The 25405-nt window shown below is 50.3% G+C and overlaps 13 protein-coding genes across 13 annotated transcripts; 8 read left to right on the plus strand and 5 right to left on the minus strand.

The window, feature by feature from the left end:
• Positions 1-485: 485 nt before the first annotated feature.
• On the plus strand, positions 486-2953 carry HO173_011004 (uncharacterized protein; the record flags this gene model as incomplete). Its single annotated transcript, XM_037312889.1, has 3 exons — positions 486-613; positions 669-2355; positions 2861-2953. The coding sequence occupies 3 exons, from the start codon at positions 486-488 to the stop codon at positions 2951-2953; spliced, it is 1908 nt and encodes a 635-aa protein (XP_037160321.1).
• A 739-nt stretch (positions 2954-3692) lies between these two features.
• Positions 3693-4310, plus strand: HO173_011005 (uncharacterized protein; the record flags this gene model as incomplete). Its single annotated transcript, XM_037312890.1, has 2 exons — positions 3693-3817; positions 3872-4310. 2 exons carry the CDS (start codon positions 3693-3695, stop codon positions 4308-4310), a joined length of 564 nt encoding a protein of 187 aa, XP_037160322.1.
• Positions 4311-4965: 655 nt separating this feature from the next.
• On the minus strand, positions 4966-6470 carry HO173_011006 (uncharacterized protein; the record flags this gene model as incomplete). Its single annotated transcript, XM_037312891.1, has 3 exons — positions 4966-5118; positions 5200-6083; positions 6359-6470. The coding sequence occupies 3 exons, from the start codon at positions 6468-6470 to the stop codon at positions 4966-4968; spliced, it is 1149 nt and encodes a 382-aa protein (XP_037160323.1).
• A 698-nt stretch (positions 6471-7168) lies between these two features.
• On the minus strand, positions 7169-7479 carry HO173_011007 (uncharacterized protein; the record flags this gene model as incomplete). The annotated part of the gene is made up of 2 exons (XM_037312892.1): positions 7169-7296; positions 7404-7479. 2 exons carry the CDS (start codon positions 7477-7479, stop codon positions 7169-7171), a joined length of 204 nt encoding a protein of 67 aa, XP_037160324.1.
• A 2531-nt stretch (positions 7480-10010) lies between these two features.
• Positions 10011-11349, plus strand: HO173_011008 (uncharacterized protein; the record flags this gene model as incomplete). The annotated part of the gene is made up of 4 exons (XM_037312893.1): positions 10011-10216; positions 10273-10687; positions 10753-11091; positions 11206-11349. 4 exons carry the CDS (start codon positions 10011-10013, stop codon positions 11347-11349), a joined length of 1104 nt encoding a protein of 367 aa, XP_037160325.1.
• Positions 11350-11418: 69 nt separating this feature from the next.
• On the minus strand, positions 11419-12190 carry HO173_011009 (uncharacterized protein; the record flags this gene model as incomplete). Its single annotated transcript, XM_037312894.1, has 2 exons — positions 11419-12081; positions 12161-12190. 2 exons carry the CDS (start codon positions 12188-12190, stop codon positions 11419-11421), a joined length of 693 nt encoding a protein of 230 aa, XP_037160326.1.
• Positions 12191-12487: 297 nt separating this feature from the next.
• HO173_011010 (uncharacterized protein) lies at positions 12488-15822 on the plus strand (the record flags this gene model as incomplete). The annotated part of the gene is made up of 2 exons (XM_037312895.1): positions 12488-15620; positions 15674-15822. The coding sequence occupies 2 exons, from the start codon at positions 12488-12490 to the stop codon at positions 15820-15822; spliced, it is 3282 nt and encodes a 1093-aa protein (XP_037160327.1).
• Positions 15823-16337: 515 nt separating this feature from the next.
• HO173_011011 (uncharacterized protein) lies at positions 16338-18140 on the plus strand (the record flags this gene model as incomplete). Its single annotated transcript, XM_037312896.1, has 1 exon — positions 16338-18140. One exon carries the CDS (start codon positions 16338-16340, stop codon positions 18138-18140), a length of 1803 nt encoding a protein of 600 aa, XP_037160328.1.
• Positions 18141-18597: 457 nt separating this feature from the next.
• HO173_011012 (uncharacterized protein) lies at positions 18598-18795 on the minus strand (the record flags this gene model as incomplete). Its single annotated transcript, XM_037312897.1, has 1 exon — positions 18598-18795. The coding sequence occupies one exon, from the start codon at positions 18793-18795 to the stop codon at positions 18598-18600; it is 198 nt and encodes a 65-aa protein (XP_037160329.1).
• Positions 18796-19184: 389 nt separating this feature from the next.
• HO173_011013 (uncharacterized protein) lies at positions 19185-20527 on the plus strand (the record flags this gene model as incomplete). The annotated part of the gene is made up of 2 exons (XM_037312898.1): positions 19185-19294; positions 20089-20527. The coding sequence occupies 2 exons, from the start codon at positions 19185-19187 to the stop codon at positions 20525-20527; spliced, it is 549 nt and encodes a 182-aa protein (XP_037160330.1).
• Positions 20528-21500: 973 nt separating this feature from the next.
• HO173_011014 (uncharacterized protein) lies at positions 21501-21833 on the plus strand (the record flags this gene model as incomplete). The annotated part of the gene is made up of 2 exons (XM_037312899.1): positions 21501-21711; positions 21772-21833. The coding sequence occupies 2 exons, from the start codon at positions 21501-21503 to the stop codon at positions 21831-21833; spliced, it is 273 nt and encodes a 90-aa protein (XP_037160331.1).
• Positions 21834-22211: 378 nt separating this feature from the next.
• Positions 22212-24028, minus strand: HO173_011015 (uncharacterized protein; the record flags this gene model as incomplete). The annotated part of the gene is made up of 3 exons (XM_037312900.1): positions 22212-22544; positions 22604-23686; positions 24008-24028. 3 exons carry the CDS (start codon positions 24026-24028, stop codon positions 22212-22214), a joined length of 1437 nt encoding a protein of 478 aa, XP_037160332.1.
• A 617-nt stretch (positions 24029-24645) lies between these two features.
• Positions 24646-25088, plus strand: HO173_011016 (uncharacterized protein; the record flags this gene model as incomplete). The annotated part of the gene is made up of 2 exons (XM_037312901.1): positions 24646-24739; positions 24829-25088. The coding sequence occupies 2 exons, from the start codon at positions 24646-24648 to the stop codon at positions 25086-25088; spliced, it is 354 nt and encodes a 117-aa protein (XP_037160333.1).
• Positions 25089-25405: the final 317 nt, after the last annotated feature.

The following is a 25405-nucleotide window of genomic DNA, read 5'->3' on the forward strand; positions in this document are numbered from 1 at the left end:
TCTTTGGCAAAAGGTTTGGCATTTCACACTTGCCAGTTTGATGAATGAAGGCTGGTAGAAACGAGGATCTCAGGAAAGAAACGCACCTAGCCAGTCGGCTTTGTAGTGACGACAAATAGGAATGACTAGTCTGCGGAGATCTACCCCGACAAGAGAGGACCTGGTACAAAATCAAAGTCGAGCTTTTCAACCCACATCGGCTGCAGGGCGTGGCGACTAGCTGAATGTCTGGCAAGCTGTCTAATGTCCATAGTCTTGGGGACTCTCATAGTTCAAACCAAATGGATATATAGCTGTCTCAGTTTTCTGTCTAATGAAGAGCGAATGAAATGCTCTATGCACGAATAGCAGGGAGAACTGCGGGGATGTCTCAGCTAACGGCTAGCAACATAGTTCTGAACAAAGGCGACCATTCCAGGCAGCAGTAGCAAACATAGCTCCCAACAGGAACCCTTAAGGCGCTGGATGCCGCAATACCAGTCTTCATGGACCATAACGATTCACAACAGGGATCTTCGCCTCCATTTGTGAACGCGGCACAAGCTGCACAACGGAGACTTCGTAACGTGGACAGCGTAAACCGTCGTACCAGAGAAGCCAAGATGGTGTCTAGGTCAGTCTCCAAAATGGTCTCATCCGACCCTTTCCTGATGAGGTGTGAAATCTAGCGCTCTACCACTCTTCTTGCCAGATATCAAATTCAATGGAAAGCTCTCATGCTGCAAAGAATACGAAAAGGAGGGACTCCTCGACCACCAGAGAGGTCGCCATTCCTTTTCGTGGAATAGACTGGCATGGGCAATTCAGAAGCATGTGGATCCGAAATGCATCGAACGTTATCTTGGGAGCTACGATCAGTCTGTGATGCAGAATGAGCTCCTGGATTCGACTTCACCAGCCTCAGAGGATGGGAATATGTTCCCAATACTGTACTTTGCTGCAGAGCGAAACTCTCGAGAAATTGTGAACATGTTGTGCTATAGAGGCGCAAATATAGGTGCCAGGGCCCAACCATCGGGATTGCCTCTATTGGCATATACGATCATGAGCGCCGAGTACAATCTCTCGGACACGACAGACACCGTTGTCGCTTTGCTATCGATGGGTGCAATACCCAACGACATACCTCGGGATATGTGGTGTGACTACGTTGCGCGTCCAAAGAATGCGGATCCTAAGGATTCGCTAGCTAAGAATGTTGGTGAAGAGTGGTGTACAGCAGAGATACGGGATGCGCTTTGTAGGACCCTCAACCTCATGCAGCGATACTTTCTCTGGAAAGCCGAGCGTACTGAGCGGCCAACGAGTAGGAAGAAGCAGGTTGCGCATGCCCACAACATGATGCCACTTTTCGAGCTTCCCTACCGCATCATAGGGCAAACAACAGCGACTAAGCAGGTCGAAGAAGCCGTTGCCAGTCGTCTCTTATACAGCACCACGCAACCGCTCGTCTTGCTCTTCACGGGTCCTAGTGGTCATGGGAAGACCGAGCTAGCCAGTAGCCTCGGTCATCTCTTATCGCTTCCGATCCTGACGGTAGACTGCTCTGTATTGCACCATAGTACCGATTTATTGGGCATGCATGCCGGTTATGAGGGATGGCAACAGGGTTCCCCACTCAGCGCTCACCTTGCGCAACATGCTGGTGCAAGAAACGTAATCTTCCTAGACGAATTTGACAAGACCACAGAAGATGTACGCCAATCACTGCTTCTGCTATTTGAGGGCAAATACACTGATCGCCGCAACAACAAGTCGCTGGATTGCTCAAAGAGTATCTGGGTCCTAGCGGTAAACTTGGGCGTGCCAGCCATGATCAAGTTCTGGGATGACCATCTCAAGGACAGAAGCCAAGGACAGCAGGACAAAGCTCCTTTCAAAGAACTGAATGGGTTATTGAGGCAGATTGTCAAGAGAGAGTTCGGATCGCCTTTGGCCAGAAGGTTGACAGATATTGTGCCGTTTCTACCGTTCAATGAGGGTGAGCAGGCGGTCGCCACCTACAAATTCATGCGCACTCTTTGGCAAGAAGTTCGCAAGCCTATAAACGTCGAGTCAAACGACCTCCTACGAAACATCTTTCTCGATTTCGTCGATGATGGACAAATTGCCAAACACCTTGCGGCAGAACATTACGATCCACAGGAAGGCGCCAGCCAGCTCCACAACGCCGTGGGCCGTGAGATACGTGGGCGGCTTACAAGAGCGTGGTACCGAGGGAAGGGAATTATTGTCAATGAGACGATTGAGCAGCCACTGGCGAAGTACGACGTCAGCGTGGTTACCACATCCAAGGACGACAACGAAGTTGCTGTGAGATGCGTAGGCACTTGCAGGCTTCAGCTTCGGCCCGAGGTATTATAACCATGGGAGTCTGCCTGCAGGGTTAGATGTTCTGCAGGAGTGGATGCTAAATGGGGATCTGAGATAAGCTTGGCAACTGGTGATAGACTGGAGTCAGAGAACATAGACATATCATGCAAATGGGAAAGCCCATGGCTAGTTTCCCATCGCAATGTAATTGCTAAAAGGATCGCTGGAGTTCTCTCTCTGCATTCACCTTATCCTCATAGTGTTGGTCCTTGGTCTAGGCCACATCGAACGTGTAGATCCAAGTTCTTGTCCCCATTGAGTCAACCATTCTTGTACCAATCGATCTGCTCACGGTTCTTCGCCTTAAACGCAAACCGGCGGACGCAGGCCCTCCATTGTGATGGTTGAAAGATTGGTACAGGCCCTCGCGCTGTCACACCGCTACGCACTAGGAATTTCATGGTATGCTCATCTTAGGAACTAGAATTGGAGAATGGGGCGGGGTCATCACCGTGCACACTGATGGTACCTTCTCATACTGGTACAGACTTCGACAGCACGTGAGAGGTTGAAAGGAAAAAATCCGATGGAAGCAGCTATTGATGAGGTCCGAGGTTCAACCGAGCAGTCTTGGCACTGATCCTTTGGGTCATCTTTCCTTTCGTCTTGTCTTTTTTACAACATTATCTCTGTTTCCGTCCGGACAAGATATCAATGTGTTGAGAGTCATTTGCGCCCAACTGCTTTCGCCGCATTTGGACCCACATTACGATGCGAGGGGCTCCATTCACTTTTCATTGGGGATCCACCCGCAATGGTTTAGTGGTAGCAGGTAGGAAAAATAAGTCGCAGCGAGATGTTTCAAAGGAGCCCGGCAACTCGAAAGATAGAATACTGTGAACAGTGTCGCTGGAAAGCCTTCAACAGTCCTTGGAGCGCATCTGATTGAGGCTCTAGTGGACTTGGTCAGCAGAGGATTCGCCCATTCATTCCCACATGATTGCCAAGCTCAATTCTCGCAATCTCGATGTCTACTGTTGTACACCGTCGATCCTTCGCGCCTGAAACGAATCGTCGAAACTTCAGCTTGGCGAGTTATACTCCGACGGAAATGGTCGCCAGCAAAGGGCTGCAGTCCTCCCTACGAGTATCTCACGTGCATGTTCCCCGCAGTGTGTGTGTATGCGCGTCTGTCAATTTCGTGGGGGTCTGTCCCTGCATACGCGGTCCCGTTCAAGCGCATAGTATCTAGAATCTGACGATCATAGAAGCGATTTCTCTTCCGTTGATATAAGCAACAAGGTTGACCGCGATGGTCTCTGTCTACGCTGTAAATCCAATGCCGAGGAGTCTCTTCAAATCTCATCGAGCGGAACAGGATGTTCAAGAAGGCTTTCATGGCGCATTTCTTTCTCGTTGGGTGGCTCAGTTCCCTCATAGCAGCATTGCCAGCAACAAAACCACCAAGCAAAGCTCTCTCAGAAGGCATCACACTGCGATTGAAGTCTCAAACTCTCACATACAATGATTGAACGCCTGGATGCTGACAAAATCCCAGCAACACCCACCTCGACCCCCTGAACGCCTCCCAAATAATCCATTACAGCATCCCGCAAACCCAAATCGTCATCGTCATCGTCACCGGGAGTCCCATCGACGCCCCCCCCATGCGCAACACTCTAGAAGCATGTCTTTCGGCCGCGCATGCCGCCATGTTCAAACATGGTGACGTCTACATGTTTCCGGACCCATACGTATTCACGACGCTCCCTACACTGTACACTGGACTTGAAATAAGGGCGTACTCGACAATGGTACCAGGGCTAAAATGGATCGATCTTGCCAATATGCTTGTAGGGGTCGAGCATGTTATGTGGCAGCGGGCACTTTACAAAGAGGCGCATGTTAAAATGTTCGACGAGCCTAGTGGTTTGGAGATGGGAGTAGCGGATCTGTATAGATCTCCTGCAATTACTTTGGCAAGTGTTGCTGATTAATCATGATGGATCGTTGGCGTTTTTTGAATGAGGCTACCTCAAGCGGAGCATCCTAATTTCTTTTACACTTCCGGAAGGGTACGTCAAGGAAACCTTGGCGGAGTCTTTGACTGGGAAAGTCATCACTGAGCACCCCTTTTCTGCTCCAGCGGCTTATCAATGAACAGCCTCTCACACGTTCATTTTGATCTTTGACGAATCTACAACCGATCCGCTGCTATCGGCTTCAAAGGTCGTTGTGCGGAATTCGCGCTTGCCTTCTTTTTAGGGGGGATGAGGCAGATAGCCAAAAAGGTTGGCAGAGGTCAAAGACGTTGATGCTGAGGCTTAAATGTTGTCGATTCATGAAATGCACGTGCGACTGGACTGGATCTGTCACGTTTATAAACACGATGGTATGCTTGCTCAGGGCCATCAGATGCTTTGCCTAATGTTGCTCTCGAGAAAGTGGTAGTGTTTCAACGACTTCGTTTTGACATTCATTCTCAACAAGGTCAATACACGTCTCTAATGGAAAGCAACTTTCATGCTCTGACAATCATGTTTGGCTTACTGCTCAATACGATAGCAAATACCCCCTTGATCGGAAGCCTGCCTGAACTAGCCAGCAATATCAATGTCTTGCCTCCTCTGCTCTTGCCATCTCAAGCAAACCTCATAATCTCTTCAGTATCCCATCAGCATTGATTCTTGCCAAGCAAGTCTTGTTAATGTCTTTAACAGTCCTGCAGCCTGTCAATTGCATACATCGGCGGAATTCATTATGCATAGTCTCAAGCATAAGATCCACCCCCGCTTCCCCGTCGTACTACATCACCATTGACACATCAGCCGACTTCCAGGGTTGCATGCCACTCCCAGTATCATGCCAGTGGGGGAAGATACTCACCGCGAGGCCCCATATTGCAGGTCTTCCCACCCAACAGCAATTTGCTCCGAGCGCCAATGCCTTGAAGATATCCGTTCCAGACCTGAATCCTCCGTCTACGTGCACGGCAATCCTGCCATTCGCCGCTTCCACGCACTCTGGCAAGGCATCTAAAGTGGGCATCACACCATCGAGCTGCCTTCCGCCATGATTACTTACGATGATCCCATCGCACCCGTGCTCCACCGCCAACTCCGTATCTTCAGCGGTCAGCACGCCTTTGATCCAAATCTGCATCTTCGTCCTCGCTTTCAACCACGGAATATCCCTTGCCCAGCTGTGCGAGTCGTCGTTGAAGGCTACGAAGCCCGAGTCGTGAGTTCGCGATCGGACTTCCTCGGAAGTCCACTCGATGACCGGAAATTCAAGTCCCTCGGGTGTTCTGAAGTCATTCCTCCACTCATTATAACGGACACCCAAAACAGGCGAATCGGCAGTAAGGAATATAGCCTTGCAACCCGCCGCTTCTGCTTTTCTAATTATCCGTTCTTCGAGCTCACGGTCGCGCATCGTGTACAATTGTACTGCATGGTCTATGGACCCGATCTCCGCCGCGGCAGACCTCACATCTTCGATGCTATGGTTTGAGAATGACGATATGGCCATGTTAACCCCTTTTCTCGCACATGCTTTGCTGGTTCCTAGCTCGCCGTCCGGGTGAGCCATTGCCTGCAGACCTGCTGGGGAAACTGAGAGCGGGAATGAGATGGAGCGGCCAAAGGCGGTAGTGGAAGTGTCGACGCCGGACACATCGACCAGCACCCTTGGCCTCAAGCGGTATTTAGAGAAGGCGGTTGAGTTCTCGTGGATAGTGACTTGGTCCGTCGAGCCGGAGTTGTAGAATTCTGAAATCACAAGAACGGTCAATGCGTGTATCATGCGCGGAACGAAAGCAAGCAGTCATCGCAAATTTCAATGTCTCTTTTGTCGGAGCAGAGGATCTAGTCGGCATATCAATGATGCAGAATGTTGGTCTCCTCCTCTCTTTCCCGTCCACGTGATCGATTTCAAGAACACATTCCCAATGTCCTCATGCAATCGCAAGCATAAGACAGGTCGACTGGATACCACGACAGCGCCACAAAAATCGAGCATAGTAGAGTAGGGATTTCACATTTACCTCTCGCAGTCTTTCCCAGTTTCGTAGAAGCCGCCTTCTCCAGGTCCGCAATGCTAAGGATCTTCTCATCGGGATCCGATGTCGGAACAGGAACAGGAGCGCCGCCGGCCATCGCGATTGATACGGTGTAAATGGAGCAATGTCAATGTCTCGCAATAACATGCAGAGTGAAGGGTAGGACTCTGAAGTATTCACTATATGCGAATTCGATAAGCCTCATACGGAGGAGAATCTGACGCTAATGCCTATCTAGGAAGGTCCTAGGCCGTTAGACGGAGGCCGGACACAAACGCGGGGCCGCCTTGGAAAACATCTGGGCCGTCTCTCTAGTGTTTGCAAAATCTGGTGTGTTACCGAAGCAGTGAGGAGGAAATCGCGCTCGCACACCAAGCTCCGCAGTCGCTGTACTCGTAACAACAGCCCTCGCTCCGACCTCCGCATTTGGCTCGGAGAGGCGACACCTTCGCGTCTTGCGATAGAAGTCGATAAGACATGCCGATTTCTGCTTCTATGTGACCTACTGTCGTTTGTTAGACATTGAATTCATGATCACGGTGAAGATAGCAAGTTGGAAGGCACTACAATAACAGTGCCATGCAGAAAGTAACCCATCTTAGTGAGATGTGCGTTCATTCAAGAATTTCCGAAGTCTCAATCTACATTGAGATTGTTGGCTGATACATAATGACCCTATGTCAAGAACCTATCTAGTGAGGATTGCCGGTGTAAGTCTGCCAGTGTTGTTAATGTTAGCGTACAGTCCCTCAGCATCTCATGCATTCCTGCAGTCTATCGTCGACCATGGCCTTGTCACTCTCCAAGCGCCATGCAGCCTTCACCTTCTTCCTGCCTAAAGATACGTGCGATCGCCTTTGCGTCTTGAACTTGCTGCCCCTCTAAGCGCTTCTGCATCTTGTCCTGGCGATGCTGTGCGTAAACTGGTGTTCGTTTTCAATGATAGTACCTCTGTTGAAGCACCAAAACAGGAAGCCACGGTTGCAAACGTTGACCAGGAAGTTCTCATCATCCAAGAAAGAAGACCTACCAACTTCTCCTTGGTCATGGTTACTCCCCGCCAGTCCGACGCGTTGGTCGACTCTCGAATCGTCCTCGGTACCCATAGTAGCAGCAAAGTCGATATCGTGGTTCGGGTTAGGCGCTTTCTGATCCTCAAGACCAAATCCAAAAACATGAGGGTAATACCGTCATTTGGCTACTGCTAGAGGGCTATGGACTCACGTGGTGCCTGGTGGTACTGAGTCTGCTGTGTTATCGTTGTTTCCCCTCGTGTACAGCACAAGCAGCCAGAAAATTAAGCAGTCAGTCATTGCCAGGCCAACATCGACACCAAGGACCCTCTCTATCTTTATTTGCCTCTCCGCGTTTCTCTTTGAATCCTGCATCTATCTCGGTCATTCCATAATATTTGTAAAAGGCCCAGACAAAGAACCCATGTTGGCATGCATTAACCAGGAACCTCTCGTCTCCGAGAAAGAGCGTTGCATCATCCCCCAACCGTTCGGAAGCCCTCGTCGCTCTCGTCCTATGAAGGTAAGGCCGAATTGCAGTCCCTTGCTTATGATTGCGGCGGCCGTGAACGATTTCGAAAAGTTGATGACGTTCAAGCATGTGTAATTGCTGTAGTGTTGGGCTTGGCAGTATGCAATGTCGTTCCAGGAAAAGATAAATTTCATATTAGTACTCTTTGCACCGCAAGTCGTCGCGGCTTTGCTTGTATTGCACACCATGCATCTCGCAAGCAGTCGTGAAAGGTTTCCGTTCCCTGACTGTCGAGTAGGACCAGACGGTTGCCCATCTATTGGCATCAGTGGGTGTGCTTTTTCAGAGTGTCTAGCATGAATCTCTGCGTTTGACAAATCCAAGGCGCCTTCAGCGTGGACCTGGCCCTCAAGACTGAAGCGCGTGGAGTAAATAGCCTTTGCTTCAGTCACTCGTTCACAAATCACCAGAATCTTTTCGATGTTTGTAGGACTCAATTGAAACCGATGTTCCAGTTCCTTTGCGAGATCAGTGATCCGGCGTTCGCCGGTGAGAGTGGTGACAGCCATCATTGAACTTGGTCAGTGCCTTTCCATCACTCTGTTTTGTCAAACAACAGCCATCGTCTTCGAGAGACAGAACGTGCATAGTAGGTGTAATATTGTCGATCCAAGCGACTTTACTGTTCGAATAGGCCACGTGGTTGGAAAACGAACCATAGGAGGAGATTGGTCGTCGGACAGTTAGCATATCAAATGCTGTTCCAGACCGGTATGCGCTGATGTGTTCTGCCTTCAGAGACGAGATAGCCCTTTGCGACAGACCCTCAGGGATACGTAAAGTCGATCCGCCAGTCCCATGCCAAGGCCGCAACAGACACTGGGTAGTCTGGCAAGACACCAGAATGCTTAATCAGTCTTTGGAAATGGCTCGAGCTCTAACGGCATGAGAGAGCCCCAGATACTGTGCGATCCTCTGGCTGAGCTCAAGCGGTAGTTTGGTAGAAATGCAGATTTCGATGAACACTCAATTCCAATCAAAGGTTAGACAATTTTTTACTAGAAAGATGAGGACTATTGCAGCTCAGATTGTACCTCTCGAGATGCAAGCAACTTTTAGTGTCGCCGCAAGAAAAATAACAGTAACAACCCCTGTAATGGGATAGTAAAAGACTTTTTTTTCTCATACTCAGCCAGCATGACCATAGAGGGCAATGTCGAAGCCGTAAGTCTTGGAGCCAGTCTTCTGCTACTGTACAAGAGTGCGGCGCATGTGTAAGCATGAACAACCAGCTTTACTGGACACTTGGCGGAAACTGGGAGTATGCAGTTAGTTGGAGGTGCTGATGCGCCATCGTTTCCGCATTCAAGAGTACAGGTGAGACACATTTTACCAAGATACGGATAGTCTCGTATGATCCTATATCACAATTTGTGCAACAGCCTCGGCAGTTGGTAGCGAGCGTATCACCATCAGTCTGCCCTGGACCGCAAGCGGTCGTAGCGGTGCAGGACGCAGAGCATGATGTGTCTTGGCACATAACTGGCAGCTAGGGGGGTACTGATCTTCATGTTGGGGGAGGAGAGGGTGGTGAGTGTTGCAGAATAACATGGCGAGGTATCGTGAAAGCATATCGCCATCAATGACAGGGGATACACGCCATGATCATCATCTGCGATGTTTGAGATGGGCAAAAGCTGTTGGGCATACTACCAGGCAATGACCTTAGCGCAACAAGCAGTACGGCAAAGGTGAATATTCTCCGCATGGTTGCGCTTTTGGTGCTGTCTGGTCATTGTCCATTTCATTGGTGATATCTGGGCATGGGGCGCAACGCCAGCTTCTATGCCTGTGCTCACGCATTGATTGTTAATTAATATCTGTTGACCAATCTCTTCGCGCAATGCTGGTCGATAAACTCGGCGTTACTATAATGGCCCTTTGAGCTTAATATGCTCGACGTCGAGTTGGCCAATTGAAAGGTGAAAGACTGGTTGGGCTAAAGCAAGAGACAAGCGCAGCCGCGTGAAGCGTCTTGCGCAAAGTAAACAAAGACGTCATACATAGCTCTTGCCATATCTGCTATCTGCAAATTTGAAGGATCAAAAGAGGTAGGAGTTGAGAGTCCCGACACTGACTCACAATCTGTACCATGAAAGCCAACGATAGCGCCTCTCAAATCTCCTTTGACACCCTCCGCACCCACCTTCTGAGCTACGACTCTCACATCCCAGACAAGATCCAAGGTCTCGAACAGCTACGCCTCAGTACGATCCCTGAAACTCTCGTTCAGCGCAAAAAGAATGGCAAATCATTCCTTGAAAAAACAGAATTGACAAGCCTAGTCGAATGGAAACTGTGCGTCTGACATATTCCTTCGCAAACCTCAGCAGCTTATAACTCGATGACCATAGAAAACATGGTACCTACCGTCCTAATCTTACTAAGCTCGTCGCGTCGAATAGCGTCAAAGACGTCCGTGAGACGACGAAGAAAGCATTCGAGCTATACGAGGTGGATAAAGACGACTATGGCAAGTCTATCACAGCCCTGAATAAGCTGAAGGGAATCGGGCCCGCAACGTCGTCACTACTACTGTCGTGCTACGACCCCGTAAGAGTTCCGTTTTTTTCCGACGAACTCTACCGCTACCTACACTGGGAGGACGCCAAATCGAAAGGCTGGGATCGAAAAATCAATTACACAATCAAAGAATACAAAACCCTCTTCGAAAGAGTAGCCGAGCTCCGAGAGCGTCTGGAGAAACAATCCGGCATAGGAGTCTCCGCCGTCGACATCGAAAAGGCCGCATACGTGCTCGGCAAAGACGTGCTGCCAGATTCCAAGATATTTCCCATAGACACCGAGGACGCCGAGGGCGACAAAACCCTCAGGCCCCCATCGCCGAAAAGGCGAAGAAAAGTCATGCCAGAGTCCCAGAAATAAACCTTGACAGCAACATAGCGCGCATCGATGAATGCCGTCGCAAAGGCCTGAACGGCTCCCCTACCTACGACACACTCGGCTTCGAGCTCGACAAGGAGTATATCATTAAGCACACCGGCGGTCATCCCCGCCCACATGGGGCAAAAACCTTAGATCGACTGGAGCCAAAACGCAAAGATAGTGAGAAGAAGGCAGGTATCATGGGGGTAGCGGGAGACGACAATAAGATCCACGAACAAGCGTGGGATGATCGCGTCGCTAAAGATTTGGGTAGTGCATTTCATGGGGTAGGCATGGAGAAGTATGAAGAAAGGCAAAGGAAAAGCTTCAAAGCTAAGGGAAGATGAATTTGATCTGAGTAATGAAGAACAGGACAGGTTAATGGACTTGATGTGTGGCAGTGCTTTGAGCAAAGGAAGCAAGCATTGCTAAGCACAGCGGATGAGTGGAGTAAGGAAAGGGCCCCTAAAAAACGTGAAATGACACTTTTCGAAGACATCGCAGAGAGCGTTCGTCAGAGCGTCAACTTTGCTGACTTCCAATGAATCTGTGGTTGTTTCTTGAGTCTAGAGACGCACTCAATGAAATGAGTATCCCGGAACATGTTTGGCCAGTCATGTCTCGCCTTTCCACTCCGTCCTACCCAATCTGATAATGTCGTTCTGACTGACCACCCAAACCCCCTCCTCTCTTTTGCCCTCCACGCATTGCATCCCAGCCGCAACAGCAGCCCTGCCAATAACATCCGCATCCTGTGCCCACCAGTCTGTCAACCACCCCTTACTTATCGCGCCTAGTCCCTTTGCTACAACCCGGAAGGCTGCCTCCATAGGCCGACTATCCTTCCTCGGTCCGACTAGCAGCCCTGGCTTCACTAGGATTGTGTGAGGAAACCCAAGCTCTTGAACCGCTTCATCCAATTCGGCCTTCATCTTGCCGTACGGGAACAAAGATTTGGTGGAGACGCCAGCCGATGAGATGAGTACGTAAACTTTGACTCCGGACTCCTTTGCAGCCTTAGCGAGAGAAACATTGAGATCGTAGTCTACTTTGCGCTGGGCTTCGAAGGAGCCCGCTTGCGCTTTGGTGGTGCCGAGGCCGGAGAGGAAGATGTTTGGGGTTGGGGAGAGAGATTGGAGACTGGAAGGCCATTTTGAGCTGTCAGGTTCGATGAGAGGGTGAACGTTGGCTGAAGAAGTTGGGAGGTCGCGGCGGGCTATTGCATGGATAGTGGGATGAGAGGAGAGAGACGTGAGGGTCGTGAGGATGTGGGAACCCTATATGTTATTCAGTCTGAGTAGCTGGAGAAGTCGATATCAGGTTTGGAATAGCTACCACAAGCCCAGTGCAACCTACGAGCGCTGCTGATGACATTCCTCCTGCCATGATGGAAGCTGTACCTCTATTGACAATGATCGACGACCGATCTCATGGCCATGACAGGGATTGAGATTGCCGGAGATTTAAAGTTATCTAATCAGCGGACACCAAAAATGCCATGTAATTACTTTTCAATGCCGCTGATCGGATCACGCAATTCTTGCTAGCAAACCGCTGTGGCGGTCAAAAAGTCCGAAATGATGTCGGTGAAAATGGACGCTTACCAACACTGCTTTCCTTGGTTCTCTCATTCTGCGCATTCTTTCTTCCTTCTTTCTCCCTTAACTGTTCTCTTTGCCCGTCATGCGTCTTCAACCAGCCGAGTCCAACGGCCCAGCAGAGCCCGAGCCTGTTCGCGAAGGGCCGGAGAAAAAGCTGAAAGAATTCAAGCAATACTCTACAAGCCTGCCCTTCAGTCAGCCCATATCCTTAGCCTCAATTGGTGGACCCACATATGTTACGGCCCAGACATTGATCCAGCAAGTCGCCTACACCCTTTCCGACAGGCTATGGACGTACTCGCCTGAGACATTCGACCTCGATGTCGCTGTCAAAGATTGGTTTGGAGAGGGGTCGAAAAATGTTCATGGATACCCCACGAATGTCGAGTCCATGCAGATTCGGCAGGGCGCTGCGTCCATAGCGTTGGGATACATCTCCTCTAAAGATTTCGACCGGAAGAGGCGCTACGTTCCTCAGTCAATCCTAGCATCGTCCTCCACTCTACAGTACCTTCAAGCGGCTTTAAATCAGCTCTCACAGCTATACTCCGATGTCAGTCCATTTGTGGCTCATATCGCGGCCATTGACTATGCTGGAGCTTCCTCACAGTTGGTCGCGGATTATGTCTCCGCTTTGTCGCTGGCAGAAGAGCTGGGATTCGGCATGGTGTCTTCATTCTCTGCATATGAGGCGCAGCATATGGCATTGCTCTCTACGCTGCTTGCGAGCATCATGCCCACCATACACATTTACGATGGGGTCAGCATTGGCAGGGAGACAACAAGAGTTATTGATGTCCTAGATCAAGCTGGTCTGCACAATACCTACAAGGCCGTTCAGAATGAAATATCTGCACCAGGAAAGAAGAGTGTGAACACAGACACGAAAGTGCTGCGACTGCTGAAAGCGTTGAATGGCGAGCTTGGTACTCAGTACGGGGTCTTCGAGTATCACGGCCACGCAGCACCAGACTCGGTGCTGACAGTCTTCGGGACTGTAGAGTCGTCATTGGCCTCGCAGGTTGCTCTGTCGCTCGAAAGAGAAGGCGCGAAAGTGGGAGTCGTGAATGTCAGAGTCTACAGGCCATTCATTGAAGAGGAATTTCTCGGGGTCCTGCCTGAGTCAGTGAAGACGATCGGTGTGCTTGGTCAAGTTGACGATCAGCAAGCGGTATCGGACAGCAGCGTGCGCTCGAATCTGTATTGCGACGTTATAGCGGCGATCGCATACTCAGACAAATGGGCAACGCCTCCCGCGGTACTAGACGTGAAATATGCGAGGGAAACTGTCTGGACGCCTGTCTCTGTTGCGGCAGCATTCCAACTGTTGGTGGAGAAGCCAATTTTGCAATCTGAGGACATATGGACTGAATCTGGAGCCCCTTCGGCCCTCCAGTTGCTTGACCCTTCATCTGTTCAGCAGTATACCTTTTGGGACATTGATACCTCAGACTCGGCAAACGCGCCGGTTGCGCTCGGCCAAGCTTTGGCAACAGATTCCGCGAACAACGTCACCACCAAGACAGGATACGACAATCTGATTCAAGGAGGAGTGTTCCGTTCTGATATTCGGAAGTCTAAGAAGACGATCGAGGCTTCTTACTCGATCGATGCAGCAGATGTAGTCTATGTCGGCGGCGAAAGCCTCCTCAAGATGTATGACATCCTCGGTGGCCTCAAGGCTGGCGGAAAGATCATTTTGAAGCTACCAGGCGTAAAAGATGACGATCTTGAAAAGAAGCTTCCAGTCGAATTTAGAAACGCATTGGCCGCCAAAGGTGCTAAATTGTATATTCTTGATCCACCAGCAGTTGAGGTCATAGCCAATGATCCAGCACAGGAAGTATACTTGACGGAGCTGGCATTCTTGCGCGTCGCGTTGCCCAACCTTGAGAAGACTGGATTGCAGAAGCTGGCCTCTGTCAACGGAACAATCGAGACATTGCAGGAATTGGCCAAGGTTCTAGACAACGCTTTGCGACTCATGGAGATCCCCAAGACTTGGGCCACCGAGGAATTAGAGGGCACGCCACCCTCATTGTTCAAGGACATATGTACGAGCAGCTTTGTAGCTTACGACAAGATTGAGGTAGACCCACCCACGTATCTCAAAGACTGGAAGACGGCGGCCAAAGGCTTGATTTTCAAGGAGGCTTACGGCACAAAGCCGGCACTGCGCCCAGATGTCAACGTCAAGACCTTCACAGTGCATGTACAGGAGAATCGCAGACTTACGCCGCCATCTTACGACAGAAATATTTTCCACATCGAATTTGATCTTGGGAATTCATGCCTGACCTACGATATTGGAGAAGCGCTCGGTATTCATGCTGAGAATGACGAAGTCGAGGTCGAGGAGTTTATCAAATTCTACAAGCTTGATCCTAAGGAGATTGTTGAGGTGTCGAGTCGCGAGAATCTCGAGGTGCTCGAGAACAGGACAGTGTACCAAGCTCTTATGCAGAATGTCGACATCTTCGGCCGACCACCGAAGCGATTCTACGAAGCTTTGGCTGAGTTCGCCGATGATCCCAATGAGCGGAAAGAGCTTACCACATTGGGAGGCCCTACCAAAGAGGGTAACCAGGAATTCAAGAGGAGAGCCGAAGTAGATACTATCACTTACGCCGACATCCTTTTGGAGTTCCCTTCGGCCCATCCAAGCTTCCATGATATTGTCCGCATTGTTAGTCCGTTGAAGCGAAGAGAATACTCAATTGCGTCATGCCAGAAGGTGACGCCGAACAGCGTTGCTTTGATGATTGTGGTGGTCGGCTGGGTAGATCCGAAGGGTCGTGACAGATTTGGTCAAGCTACAAGGTTTCTTAACAAGCTCAGAGTCGGCGCTCCTGTCACTGTCTCCGTCAAGCCGAGTGTGATGAAGCTGCCACCGAAGTCTACCCAGCCATTGATCATGGCTGGTCTTGGCACTGGTCTTGCGCCATTCCGAGCGTTTGTGCAGTATCGCGCGTGGGAGAAGGCACAGGGCAAGGAGATTGGGTCCGTATTGCTCTACATGGGCTCGAGACACCAAAGAGAAGAGTATTGTTATGGAGAGGAGTGGGAGGCCTATCAGGATGCTGGTGTCATCACGCTGCTTGGTCGTGCTTTCTCCCGTGATCAGCCGCAGAAGATCTATATCCAGGATCGGATGAGGCAGACAATGAATGATATCATCCAGGCTTATCTGAAGGAGGAAGGGGCTTTCTATCTTTGTAAGTGCTTCTGCAAAAGCGTGAAGACGAACTTACTGATGCGTTGCTGCTAGGCGGTCCTACATGGCCTGTACCTGATGTCACCAACGTGCTTGAAGATGCTATCGCCAGGGACGCACAGATGATAGGCAAGAAGGTGACCCCGAGGACTGAGATTGAAAAGTTGAAGGATCAGCTGAGATATGTTTTGGAGGTTTACTGAACTCCAAGCATTGCAAGCATATCTGCTTTCTAAGCGTGGCGTAGGCGGTGCGTCTGAATTTCTCGGATATTTCGCACCTATACGGATAGAACTGATACATTTGATTTTTGACCCTCCATCCACTACCTTCCCCATCCTGCACCAAGTTTGTCCTGCATGCAAAAGATCTCCTTTGTGAAGACTATGTATCAGTCAGGGGTTCAGGGGCAATATTTGGTTTGAGAAGCACGCCTTGTAAGGCGACGCTAGGCAAGGAGTGTTACCGATTGGACAATGATCGTGGCGCGAAGTTTGCGCTCACTTTGCTTCTGCTTGCAAACAGTCATATTATGATACAACATAGTCACTATAACAGCATTGACTTAGCGATCTTAGTAATGGCTTCGTGAGTCCACTAACAGCAAATTTCATCATCTGAGGAGTCTCTCACGCACTGTCGCAAACCTCCGCGCTCACCCGCACCGCAAATCAGCAGCCCCACATCAATTTCCCGACAGCACAAAAAAGTACACAGAATGTCTGGCCGCGCCTCTCCATCACCAGGCAGAAGACCACAGCTGAACGAGCGCGCTTCATCCTCGGCTTCTCTCTCCAAGGGGTCTCCAAATACCGGTCATCTCTCCAAGTCGCACAACAAAGGATCCTCAACCAAGCTGCACAAGGCGCATGCCGTCGGTCATGGACGTCACCCGTATGGAAGAGTGCCATCACATGGCAAGGGTCTACACAAGCTCTCCAAGTTGGGTCCTGGCGATGCAGGAGAGGTTGCAGGACACACGAGACACCATACTAGATCAGCGTCGCATACACCAACGGCCAGCCCAACAACACAGAACTTCAAGCGCAATAGCTCTAATCTCAGCTTACCAAGAGTTGGGTCTAAGGCGTCTATAAAGAAGAATAAATCCGAAGTATCTCTGGGGCGGAACCCTTCATTGACCAAACTGGGGAACCAATCGAAGGGAGAGAAGGCGCAGACGAAGAATAGCTTGCGCAAAAAGGGCGATGATGATGGTCCCGTGAAAGGGCAAGCGAGCTTCGAGGTGGGAAATGAGGATCACGAGAACGATGACTGGACAGAGGAGAGCAACTCACAGTCACCCCATACCACTCGACATGGCTCAGTAGGTCGTAAGACTCCCCAACTGGAAGATCCTCCTTCGCCAGATGAGCCCGCAGAACCGTCTCCTCCAAATCTCCCTCAATCACCACCACAGTCTCCACCTAATAATCCTTCAGCTTTCGTCGATCATGCAAAGGAGCAAGATCATCATCGAGACAGATCCCCATACTCTCACCCACCAGACGCAGACGACGTGACTCACCGTCTCCTCAATCGCAGTGCCCACAACGCAGCACCTAAAACATCTAATGTATCGGCAACAGTTACACCAAATGGCTCCAGCGGTTCTCCAGCATTCGTTCACAGCCAGGACTCCGCATTCGGTAACAGGGATTCCATGCCCGGAGACGGCATATCTCGCTTCCTCAACGGCACAGGCTCGAACTCCGGCAGCGCAACACCAGGCTCTGTATCTCACCTTCAGCAAAATCTAGCACATCTCAACCACACCACCCACCATGACCGTCCAGGCTCTCCAACAGACTCATCCTCAACCGTCAAAGCCCCTACTCGCAGGGTCAAATCTGCGGCTAATCTGTCCCACCCGCGTCTCAGCAACGGCGAATCCAGCTCAGCATCCCCACCCATACCGAAACAATCCAATGGCAAGAACCCACTCAAGCCTCCAAAAGAAACTCGCGTCTCACCCTTCGAATCAGCCCGCGGCGCCGATCCCACTAAGGGCAAATCACTCACGCAGCTGAAGTTGGATCTGCAGCGCATGTCCACGCAGCGTGATCCACCATCCGATCAACACCCGCTCTTGCAACACGGGTCAGGGTTCGGAATCCAGAATCTCAGCGCTGGGTCGAAAGAGATGGAGGCGAGACAGGCAAGGCAGTGGACGCAGGCAAGGGTCGAGTGTGCGAATGCGAAGCGGTTCTATCCCGACTTGCTTGCTGGCAGTCTCAAGCAACAAGCCGTGCAGAGCAAGCTCGATGGGCGGAAATTTGATGGACAAAAGAAGCTGGATGGGAAGAAAGCGCCTGATGGGCATAAGGGGAAGAGCGTCAAGACGCCAGTCGGGAACTCTGGGGAGGCGGCGCACGGGAGGGGCAGAGTGAGATTTGAGGTGGGGAAGGGAAGCCCAGAGTTGGTGGAGGAGCATGAGGAGGATGGGCCGATGGACGAAGGTGTGGAAGGGCTGCTGAGGAGGATGTGGGTGCAGGGAGAGACTAGCGGTGGGGAGGAGTAGCTGTGTTCATTCAGGCGGTGGATTGCAGCCAAGGAGACGGGTGGCTGTGAGATTTGAACATATGGTAGGCGATGATGCTTTATGAGGCCTGTCAATCGGAAGCGATGGTGTTGGGGGTGGAGCATTCCAAGGAGCTTGAGAGGTGCATTGTTGGACGCAGGGCCTTCAACCAGACTTCTTCATTAGTTTGGCATGAATGCGGGTTCGAGCTTGTATATACCGTTGCCCTTAGGTGGGATATTTCAACACGCGCGTGCAAGGCTCATTGAGCCTTGCAAATAGCAGTTTAGAATACTTCGGTGCTTCAAGAGCGAGAACTCGAGATCATGTTACGTTGCTCGAGTACACTTGTACGATATCACCTTTTCTTACATTCCATCAAATGCTACAGATTTCGGGCTGAAAGTATACCTAGATTCCTAGTTCGCAGGCACTTTTTGAAAGGAGCGGCTTGCAACTAAGACAGGCTTTGCATGTGTCGACCACGACAACCATCAGCGTCGACAACAGACATGGCCAACATAACAAATGTGATGTCGGCGATGAGTATGATAACGGCGATGACTGATGGCGACCAGGAAGTGATGTGTTGGCCGTGATAAGATGTATCTATGGGTCTCAGGCTTTGCGGACGATCCTCCCATGGGCTCGCCATCTCTCTCATCAAATCTCAGCCTGATCATTCGTCCAACCTATTCGCTCTGCAAATTCCCGCATGACATATTAAGAAGGGGGCATGCAGTTGTCAGCTTTTTTCTAGTTTAGCGTAAGATAGAAGGCTGCATGCTCTGCGCCTCGCAAGCCTCGTCAACAACTGTCAATGTTTCCATCAACATACATCATCTCTCAAGCAGACAAAGCAAAAATCTCCGTCAGTCATCATCAGTTTTGTGCACGCTACTATCTGCTGATGGGAAAGAAAAGGCCAGCGGTGCCTTTTGACCAGAACCTGGCCTCTTGGAGGTTATAAAGTACCACTTCGGGTGGAATCACAGACCCTACTTACCAGTGCAGTAAACAAAGTGCAAATCAGAATTCAGCGCCATGAGCTTTGACTTTAGCATCGGCGATATCATCGCGGTGTCGCACCTGGCCAACAAGGTCCGCAAGCGCTTGGTGGACTCGCCTGATCAATTCAAGGCTGTCTCTGATAAGTGAGTCGCTCCCACTTCTTTTGAACGGTAGCGAAGATACAAAACCATGTCTTTTGATATTTGCGATGGTATGTACACTTCGACAGCGCCTGTTGGATCCATAGTTTTCGCCTGTACTCTACACATCGTTCCTCATCATACATTATCTTTCTTTGAAGCCGTTTGCTCTGATACATGTTGGGGTAGTGGCTTCGGGCTTCGATCGACACACCCAAAATTAGAAGGGTGAAAAGCCTCTCCAATATCCATCGTGACCTTGAAGAAGTCCTACCGGAGCGAGAATTCGCGCCTCAGCAACACCAGGATCGCCAAGATCACATCCGAGGATGCGAGAACGTGCTCAAAGACTTGGACAAGATCATGGACAAGTATCAAACTCTGGATGCCAATCTCGCAGGCTTCGGCAACAAATATCGAAAACTTTGGAAGAGCTCATGTTTGAGCCTGAAGGCTTGAGAGAACTTCGCCTCCGATTGATCTCCAATATCGGGTTATGGAATTCTTTTACCACTACACTTTCACTGTAAGTACAAATTTATATCGGAATGGATTTGCATTTCGTCTTGAGCATGCCAGCATTCTCGTCGGTAGTGATTTGGCTTCCACCATGGCTAGGGCTACTTGATCCATAGAGTTGTCGTATCCACGATATTCATGGTCAAGGCAGCGGATAGTGCCGATTCACCTTGATGAACTCCTCGTTAGTGCACACCCATACACATATAGGAGAGCAAGTCTCTGGATTTATTCTTGACAACGGGAAATGCGTTACTGATGTTCGTGATCAAAAATAGCGGGCTTTCTAAATCGACAAAAGCTGGTGTAGATCTATTGAACAGACATCAAAACGAGCAGCATCTTCATGCAGTTGCAGAATGGCTGTCAACTTCAGACTATCCTTCACAGCAGACCGATCTCTTCAACCAATGTCAGGAAGGGACTGGGCAATGGCTTTTTCATTTGAAAGAATTTCAAGCATGGCTTGACGGGACCGAGTCAACGCTTTTCTGTCCCGACATTCCCGGAGCTGGCAAAACGATGATAACATCCATCATGATAAACAACCTTCAGCAACGTTTCCAGGGCGATAAGAAGGTTGGCATTGCTTATGTCTATTGCAATTACAGACGACAGACGGAGCAGACGATCCCCCATTTTATGGCAAGCCTGCTCAAACAACTAGTTCAGCAACAGCCCAACCTGCCTGAATCAGTCAGCACTTTCTACTCCTGACACATGGAGAGACGGACAAGTCCATCGTCCATGGTCTCGCTAGAGCGTTTATTGTGATGGACGCTCTTGACGAATGCACTGACACGAACAAACCAGGATCGATTTTACTGGAAGAAATCGCGAACCTCCAAGTTCAACCAAATACACATTTCTTTGCAACCTCGCGCTTCATACCCGATATAACAGCGAAGTTCAGAGGCGTGGCAACCTTAGAGATACGGGCAACAGATGCAGATGTGCAAGTATACATTGAGAATAAGATTTCAGAGATGCCAATTTGTGTATTCACGCAATCGAGCGCTGGAAGATAAAATCCGGGCAGAAATAGTAAAATCAGCTGCTGGGATGTAAAACTTATCCATTGCTCTAATCGACTAGACACCAAGTTGAGTGGTATAGGTTCCTTCTCGCAAAACTTCACCTAGCGGTCTTTCCGACAAGGTTACAGCGAAGGATGTCAAATTGCGTTGCGAGATCTGCCTAAGGAATCAGGAGCATTGGAAATCACATACACACAAGCTTTAGAGAGGATCAAGGGCCTAAAACCAGGCTTTCGGCGGCTCGCTGAAGCGGTCTTATCATGGATTATTTGCGCCCAAATACAACTGACCATCTAGACAATCAGTACGCTAGTATCGTTCTTGCCCTAGAAGTCTTTCGGCGTATAGGTTTGCGTATGATACGTCATTCTTTTGTCAGATCAGAATCTAGCAAGTTTTAGTCCTCTGACCCTAATTGTAACACCAATCCTATTTACCAGCGACTCCACCGGGTTTGGAACCTGTCTGGCGGTTCATGCACCTAGTGCAGCAACTAGCGGAGATGGAGTGGGCTAAGGTACCTTAGATCCTATTCCTACAAGGCTGCAGAGTTGCAAAGATGACAATTCGAGAGTAGAACAGACAACGCTCCAACGTCTTAGTCGTACCGCATTTCTTTTCGCAGTGCAGGTCGATCGCAATACATGGTCACCATGTCTAACGCTTGTGAAACATTGAGCCCACGTCCGGCAGCAGTGACGGGCCCGATAACAACGATAAGTGCAGACAATTACCTTGGTCTTGAGAGTGATGGCGAGGAAGGTTCAACCCGATCGAGCAGAGATGAGTTCGTTGATCTGGAGAGTGGCAATGCCCAGGAGCCAAACACACAGAGAAACGAGATGAGGTTTGTCTCGGAAGCAGGTCGGTATACTACTAGACATATGAGACACCCTGATTACAATACTGACCAATTGTAGCTAGTAAGAATGAGACATTTTGGTCCAAAATTACGAAACATTGGTTCGCTCCATTATGCCATGTAGAGGAAATAACAAGGCTGAGGCCTTGGAAAGAAGCTTGCTTGTTGCAATAAAACCTTCGAGACGCAGCAACTCGTCCAGAGATCTATGAAGTCACAGGCTCAACACCACTCAGTCTGATAGCTCGCAGAAAGGATGATCCTATCCTGGGAAAATGCCTATTCGATTAACTACTGCGCTGAACAAATGGCTTGACTCAAAGCCTCATATGATAGTCAGAGCGAAACCCTCATTTCCCTAGCAGGGTCAGCGTTGAATCCTCGTTTCTCTAGCAGGGTCAGCGTTGAATGTGAGACACGGCGTTAGTAAGCAATATGAAGACGACGACGCTGCAACAGATGAAGATTCTCATTTTCCCTCCCACTATTGCCCCAAGCCCACCTATCTCATCCCCGCCTGCTGCTGCACCTGCATCTTCGCCGCCTCCATCTCCTGCTCAGTCGGCGAATTGACAATCATCAGATACAGCACATTCTGCTTCATCAGCTTCCTCTTCTGCTTCCACGCCTTCCTCTCTTGTTTCCTACTCGGTGCAACGCCCGCCTGGATCCTCTCCTCGCGTCTCCTCGCTCGCCGCTCAGCCTTCGGTGGGATCTTGCCGCCGGAGATCAGCGTGAGCCACGAGCCCCTAAAAGCGGGATGGTTGGGATCGCTGACGCGGGTCCCGAAGTCGGGCTTGGGCAGGTCGAGGCGTTGGTCGGGGTTCTTGTGCAACTGGTGTCCGGCTTGTTAGTAGGCAGAGAAGGGGGGAGTTCGGGAGGGAAAGGACATACGTAGGACGCCTGTGCCCGCTTGTCGTAGTAGTCTGTCACGAAGGCCATGCTGCTCTTCAATTTGCTCGCCTTTGCCGGGTCTTGCGTCTGCGCGGCTTCGTCCAGGGCAGGGAATACCAGTGGTGCAGAGTCTGGCATCTCGATCGCTCCGTACGACCGGCCCGCGTTTACTGCTCTGAAGTTCTGATACGATTTGTGGGGCGCATTTTCTTTGCTGATGATCGTGTTCAGGTCCGCTTGCTGCACGGATATTGGTCTTGTCCCTTGGGGGATGTACTTCATAACCATGGCGTACAGACCCCTGGGCTTGAACAACTTGTCGTTCATCTCGTCAAGGAAGCTGTGGGTGCGCTGTGTAGTCTGCATGTAAATGGCTGCCCCAGCAGCGAATTGAATAATGATACTTGTAATCTGGGTGATTGGCTCTGGGACGAGGCCTACAACGCCTGCGGAGACGAAGACGACGTTCAGCAGTGGCGATGCTTGTGACGCTGCGTGGAAGTTCTGGATGAAGGATAGGAAAGCTTCTTCGGAAATGCCTTTTTCGGCGAGGTCGGGCGAGTAAGCGTGGATGAAGCCGCGGTCTCGAGCGCCGGGTCTTCGCTGCGGAATGATAACGGGTCGTTGCAGCGGATTTGTCGGGTGATTCAGAGGCGGGCATTTCGCCATCACCACCGCGCTGAACGATTCGATCGTCGGCTGTGCCATCATTCCGTACTTGAGCTTGGGATCTTCGGCTCCGGGCGTCGCGACTTCTTCGGCTGCTTCGTCAAGAGCCCAATTCGCTTCGTCGCCGTCGCTGTCGCTGTCGCTGTCATTTTCGTGGGCCTCTCTTTCCTGACTTGGACCGTGTTTCTCGTCCAAGGGCAACGCTTTCCCATCTGCGATGAGCTCGTCCGCCCGCTCTTCGGGTACTTCGACAACTTGTTCGTAGGCTGGCGGTGGTTCTTCAAAGTCTTCGTGTGCCTCACGCGCTTCTGAGGATTTCCAAGAAGATATTGAGGATACTGCCATCAACCACGCCAGCTGATGGTGGAATCGGTGTACAGCGTCATTTGAACGTGAACTGGGCGCCCAGATCCACTAAAGGGCTTAGTGCATGATCTACAATTCGAAATGTGCCATACAGGACTACAGTCTCTACGATCCTACCCAGACTTAAGAGCTGCTCCTCATTCGTAAGTCTGCAGCTATAGAACGGACTCACCGCAGTATCAAGTCAAGCTCGCATACGTAGATAGACCACGCTGAGAGTCAAGCACTACTTCAAAGGATTCCTTCATCATTCGCTACCATGCCAGACCCAGAACCGTACACACCAGACAGACCCAATGCAGTAGAACTTGACATTATCTCTCTCCGCTCTTTCCCGTAGGGACTGGCATCGTGAGGGTGGACACTTACCCAACGACGCATTGCAAACATTTTGTATAACTTGTGCAGATGAATGACACTTCGCATCACGGCGGTCCGCGCTGCGGGCTCTTCGGCGAACATATTTCTTGTCGTTGTTTCGACAAGGACATTGAGCTGTCCGTGTACAGTCTTGGGATTTTTGCTTTGTGACCAAACCTCACACCATTTGTTAGTTGTGGGCGTGAGTATGCTTCGTGAAGTTCCCTCCAGAGTATTATTCCTTTCTCCTCATCTCCCAAACCTGGCAACAAGAGGCGCTGAGCATTTGCCGACGTCAGCTTCCTCCCAGGCTCTCAGTTGTCTGTGGTAAGTCGAGTACGAACTGTCTTTGTCAAACTCAAAGGCTTGGAGAGTGAATACTTCCCGACAAGTCATTGTTACTTTCCTTCTCAGGCGCAGATTCAGTACAAAGGAATCTAGGAGGGCAGGACACAAGAGGCGCAATGTAATTGTCGCTTCGCCGCAGAGGCTGTCTTTGTGTAATCCTCGAAGCAACTGTGCAGTATGTTTCTCCTTCTCTCCAAGCATCCAGCCTTCATCATCTTTCCATACGCAAAAGCATCCAGCCTTCAACATCTTTTTCCCTTTTCCCCCAATCAGCCCCAATTCACAAATTACACCACAACATGTCGCAATCTTTTTCTCAACCAGCTACTCAACAATCCAAAGGCAGCCTGGTGGAAACAAAGGCGAACAATGCAGTATCTGTCTTGAAAGGGAGTACGATTTTCATTAAAAACATCGACCGGAACGATCGAGTGTCAAATCCGCCTACCCTGCAACCACAGCCATAGGCTCATTATGCGTAGTCACCTGGCCTCAAACCGGAATGAAAATCTGCCAATCTGCCGGGCAAGTGTTCTTCGGTGCTGCGTCCCTACCGGCTACCACCAGAAGGACGGCTGGACCAGAGAGTGCCAGCAGCAGGCGAGTCTCAGGGGAAACGAATCCCCAGCCCTCTTCGTGGCGGACATTTTCCACAACCTCCAAGGTGCCACCCATGAAGGCCATGTTCCAAACAGATCCTGAGGTTGGCAACATCAATGGCCAGCGCTTCACGGAATTCTAACGGCTGGCCTTTTCTACACGCTGCGTGGCACCCGTCAACATTTACATGTGCACGTATCTGGGTGAAAGCTTAGATCGAGGGACATCGCGAGCAGCCAGCGGCATCGAGGTGCATGGGGCGGCGCATCTTTATCAAATTATGTACCCGCTGAAACCAACTGACTCGCATGTGAGATTCTTGAGCGTGGTAGTTCAGGCAAGGGAGTAATTTCAACCCATGAGTGATATGCACGCTTGGTTAGAAAATACAAACAGCACTGTTACCCATTTACATCACATTTCCTAATCATGTCTTTAAGGCAAGAATACTGTTTAAAA

The sequence above is a fragment of the Letharia columbiana genome (genome assembly GCF_014066305.1).
Source record: "Letharia columbiana isolate WasteWater2 chromosome Unknown Sc0000054_s0, whole genome shotgun sequence".
NCBI classification, from domain to species: Eukaryota; Fungi; Ascomycota; class Lecanoromycetes; order Lecanorales; family Parmeliaceae; genus Letharia; species Letharia columbiana.